The sequence below is a fragment of the Protomyctophum parallelum genome, assembly GCF_964188405.1.
Source record: "Protomyctophum parallelum genome assembly, chromosome: 7".
Taxonomy (NCBI): Eukaryota; Metazoa; Chordata; class Actinopteri; order Myctophiformes; family Myctophidae; genus Protomyctophum; species Protomyctophum parallelum.
Window position 1 is genome coordinate 54,279,589 of NC_139705.1, and position 4,560 is coordinate 54,284,148.

Consider the following 4,560-nt stretch of genomic DNA (forward strand, 5'->3'; position numbering starts at 1 on the left):
AAACTCCACAGAGATGAAAGACGGAGCTTAAGGCATTCTGACCTGAGATCAGATTCATACGAGGTTTCCGCTGGATGGCAGGTCACTGACTGACATGTCACAGTGACCCGTGTTGCATTGTGACCCTAGTGCAGGGTTCCCCAATTAGCCCGCAGAGCGCCCCCTTGTGGCCCCTGAAAAAAAAAATAATAATAATAATAATAATGTTTGGTTTTTTGTTTGGTTTTTTTTTGGGGGGGGGGGTCCCAGATATAAATGGCTTTAAATGGGGGTCAGTATAGCCTCTGCATGTCAAACTGGGGGTCCTTTTCAAATGGGGTCTTGCCCTGAAATTTATTTTTCAGGGCAAAATTTCAGGGCAAGACCTCGACCTTGCGCGTGCCGAATCGGCCCCCAGCCTGGTCTGGTACCCTATAGTCAAAATATGGCCCTTGAGGAAAATGAATTGGGGAACCCTGCCCTAGTGGTTGACATGTCACAGTGACCCGTGTCACATTGTAACCCTAGTGTTTGACATGTTGGAACCTGCATGGCGTTTGAGATCAGACGTTACAGCATCTGGGAGAGTGAGTTATCGGTGTGTTAGCATCGCCTCAGGCAGAACAGCATCTTAGCCAATCACAGCAACACGGAGACGAGAGGCCAACGTCTCTCTGGCCTTAGTGTACACTTAGAAAAAAAGTATACATACTCACTTACACTTAGAAGCATACGTAGACCCTTAATCTAAGACGCACACGAACACAGACACTCAGCGGGACTTAACCCATTTTGGTGTTAGCATCGTGTCATGCTTTAGCTATTGAAAAATAGCAGATCTACAAGCTCATACGAGCTTGTAGGTCTGCTATTTTTTGAAAAATCGAAGAACGACTGACATTTTTTATAGAATCTGATCTCAGGTCAGAATGGGTTCATCAGACCAGTGTGTGTGTCCAGTGGAAACCTCGTATGAATCTGATCTCAGGTCAGAATGGGTTAATCAGACCAGTGTGTGTGTGTCCAGTGGAAACCTCGTATGAATCTGATCTCAGGTCAGAATGGGTTAACACGTACAGCTCCTTTTTTTTACATAACAGACACTCTGTCTTTATAAAGTGGAAAAAACTAAAAGCGAACCTCCCCCCTCTTACCAAACAGAACCTTATCATCTGAGGAGCAGTGTTTGGGTCCCGACATGGAGAGGAAAGGTGCGTGTAGGAACGAGGATAGGATGAGTGAACCATAGGTGAGGATAGGGGGGGGGGGGGGGGGTAGTAGGGGTTATTTGGGCACCAGGCCTCTGGACTGTGGGTAGAGCGGAGAGGCTGGGCTGGAGGCACCGTAAGGCGACGTCGGGGTCGAAGACTTCTTGCCCGTTCTCGGTCGGCTGGGCGTCGGACAGATCAAAGGACGAGGGGGAGAGGGAGAGGGGGGGGGGGGAGAAAGAAGAGTTTTATTAGCAAATAAAACCATGAAAAACAAATGGTAACCCTAACAATAACAACCTGTTATAAAGCATTTATAAACATTTATAATCGTTTGTAGATGAGTAATAATCATGAACAATCATTGTTGACATCCGTAAATGTTTACCTAAACATGTATAACTATGTTTAAACATCATTTATATGTTATTAGTAAGGTATTAGTAAGTATAGTAAACTATTCACATAGTTATAAATGTTTAGGTAAACATTTACGGATGTCAACAAACAGTCTGTTCATGATTATTACTCATCTATAAACTGCTTATAAATGTTTATAAATGCTTTATAACAGGTCGTTATTGTAAAGTGTTACCAAAAAAATATCATTTTCATTTGAAATATTACGTTTGGTTTGACTTTTTCCATTTTCTTTCCAAAGGCCTGTTGAATAGAACTGCACAGTAACACTCACCGCATGCGAGTGCATTCTACACAGCAGTGTTGTTTTTGGTTTTAGTTTTAGTCATATAGTCTCTTCTATAGTTTGGGACATTTAGTTTTAGTCACATTTTAGTCACCTGGAATGTCTTAGTGTTCGTCTAGTTTTAGTCGACTAAATCTACGGTTGATTTACTCGACTAAAATGTATTTTGGCGGGCCTTGATGCCGTCGGAATGACAGTTTTTACACTTGCTGAAAATGGCCGGTCTACAAGCTCGCGACGCGTTGTGAGCTTGTAGATCTGCTATTTCCAGCATGCAACCAAGTGTAAAATGACTTGTACTGGATCCCTTGTCCACTAGTCCCTTCCTGACATTTTAGTCTAGTTTTTATTTGTTGACGAAATTGTATTTAGTCTTAGTTTTAGTCATCATAGCTTAGTTTTCAGCACTATAAAGTATACATGTATAGTTACATTATATAGATATTCCACTGTTACGTTCTTAACTTACGCATGATTCACTTTTTATGTATGTGATGTATTCCCATGCTTTTTGTTCTTGCTTAACGTAAGTCGCTCTGGATTAAGAGCGTCTGCTAAATGCCTAAATTGTACATTGAACCATCTCCATAGCAATTATTGATATTATCGTAGCGTTTTAGTGCCCATGAGTGGTGGTATAAAATGTTTTTGAGAACCCCAGCCCTATAGAGGGCCCCATAGGACCCATAGCCATTTCTTAAAGTATTTATTTAAAGACGGTTACGCCACGGACAAAGCCAACTCGGATCGTGACAAATCATGACAATGAAACACAATATTTTGGGGCCGATCAAATCATTAGAAAGAAGAAAATAAAGGCAGGAGACAACACTATTTGTTTTGTTTTTCTTCTCATAAATTATTTGATCGGCCCCAAAACATTGTGTTCATTGTCATGATTTGTCACGATCCGAGTTGTCTTTGTCCGCGGCGTATCCGTCTTTAAATAAATACTTTAGGAAAAGCCTATGGAGAAAATGCATTGGGATTTATTTCCTGGGCCACTCGTCGTTCTGAAAGGGGGAGGGACTGCGACGCTCTATATTGGAATATAAAATATGATATAGAAGAATATAAAGCTTTAAAAACATTATCGTAAACACTTTGTAGCACATTTAATTGAGACTTTCACTGTTAATCCATTTAGGCCCGACGTCGAAATTTAAAAAAAAAAGTCTTCTGAAAGAAAATATTATATTCAAAAGATCTGCGCCACATTTTCCCGATTTTTCAAAAATAGCAGACCTACAAGCTCGTATAGCGCGCCACTCGGTGGCGCGCTATACGAGCTTGTAGGTCTGCTATTTTTTCAATAGCTAAAGTATAACATAATGCTTAGTTAAACCATTCTGAACGGGAACCCCTTTTGGTGTTAGCGTCACGCCATGCTTTAGCTATTGAAAAAATAGCAGATCTAGCTCGTAGGTCTGCTATTTTTGAAAAATCGAAGAACGACTGACATAGAAACATAGCTTTTTCAGAAAACTGTCAGACATTTTGTCAGACATTTTTTTAGAATCTGATCTCAGGTCAGAATGGGTTAATAAAACACCAAAAGGGGTTCCCGTCCAGAATGGGTTAAAATAAATGAACACAAGACGATTGGAGACAAAAAAACGTAGGAATGAGAGAGCAGGTTTTTTTTCCTCACCCAGACTTTGGTTTCTTGAGGCTGCCGTTGGCGCCGCCGCCGCTGCTGGGCGTGGCCCCGGCCCCGCCCCCGCCAGAGGCTCCGCCCCCGGCCCCTCCCCCTCCCCCGCTGTGGAATCCCGAGGCGTCGACCTGGATCTCGTCCTCGTCCCTCAGGGCGTCCTCCAGCGCCGCCGCCACCTTGGGGGCCACGGCCGGCTCCTTGTACTCCTTGGTGGTCCGGGCTGGCAAGTCCATCTCCAGCAGCAGGATGTTCTCAGCCTGTTGCCATGACGACCATGCCGGGGCCGGGGAGAACACAATGAATATAAAGGATCGGTGCAGGTCAGAGACGGACAGACACAGCTTTGCTCCTCCCACAAATATGTTAAAGGTTTTATGACATTCATTTTCATTCATTTTTCTTTTTCTTTTTTCTTTTGGGTTTTATGACCTCAATTACACCCAAAAAACCTGAACTTTGAACATTCAGTGGATTTTCTGTGGTCTGAAGTTTTCTTTGGGGTTTTTTGGGCCTTTTGAGCTACAATGAAAACAGGCAACACAGTGAAACAGTGACATCTGCTGGCAAATCCCATTGACATATATGGGATTTGCAGTAAGTGCCGGCAAATCAGAGCACCTGTTTGAGCCAGAAAACCCCAGATCACAGAAAATCTACTGAATGTTAAAAGTTCATGTTTTTTGGGTGCAATTGAGATTAGAAAACCTAAAAAAAACAAGAACAATTCCAAAACCTTTTTTTTAATGTCACAATCCCTTTAAATGGTAAATGGTGCATTTATATAGAACAACGAGTGGCCCAGGAAATGAATCTCAATGCATTTTGTCCCATAGGCATTTCTTAAATTATTAATTTAAAGACCTTTTAAGCGTCGTATACGAAGCCAACTCTTGTCCTGACAAATCATGACAACACACACAATATTTTGGACCAAACAAAGAATTAGAAAGTAGGAAAAAAATCGGCAGGTTACAACACTTTTTTTTGTTGTTTTTCTTCTTTGTAATTCTTTG

At 42.0% G+C, this 4,560-nt stretch overlaps 1 protein-coding gene across 1 annotated transcript in view; it reads right to left on the minus strand.

Annotated features, from left to right (window-relative positions):
- Window positions 1-1,263: 1,263 nt before the first annotated feature.
- Window positions 1,264-4,560, minus strand: part of kif3b (kinesin family member 3B) — a gene marked incomplete at its 3' end in the record, with an annotated part of 41,047 nt that continues 37,750 nt past the window's right edge. The window contains exons 10-11 of the mRNA XM_083770237.1: window positions 3,545-3,804; window positions 1,264-1,369 (exon numbers count right to left, since the gene is read on the minus strand). Of these exons, the coding sequence (XP_083626363.1) occupies window positions 1,264-1,369; window positions 3,545-3,804 (366 nt within the window). The remainder of the gene's footprint in view (window positions 1,370-3,544; window positions 3,805-4,560) is intronic.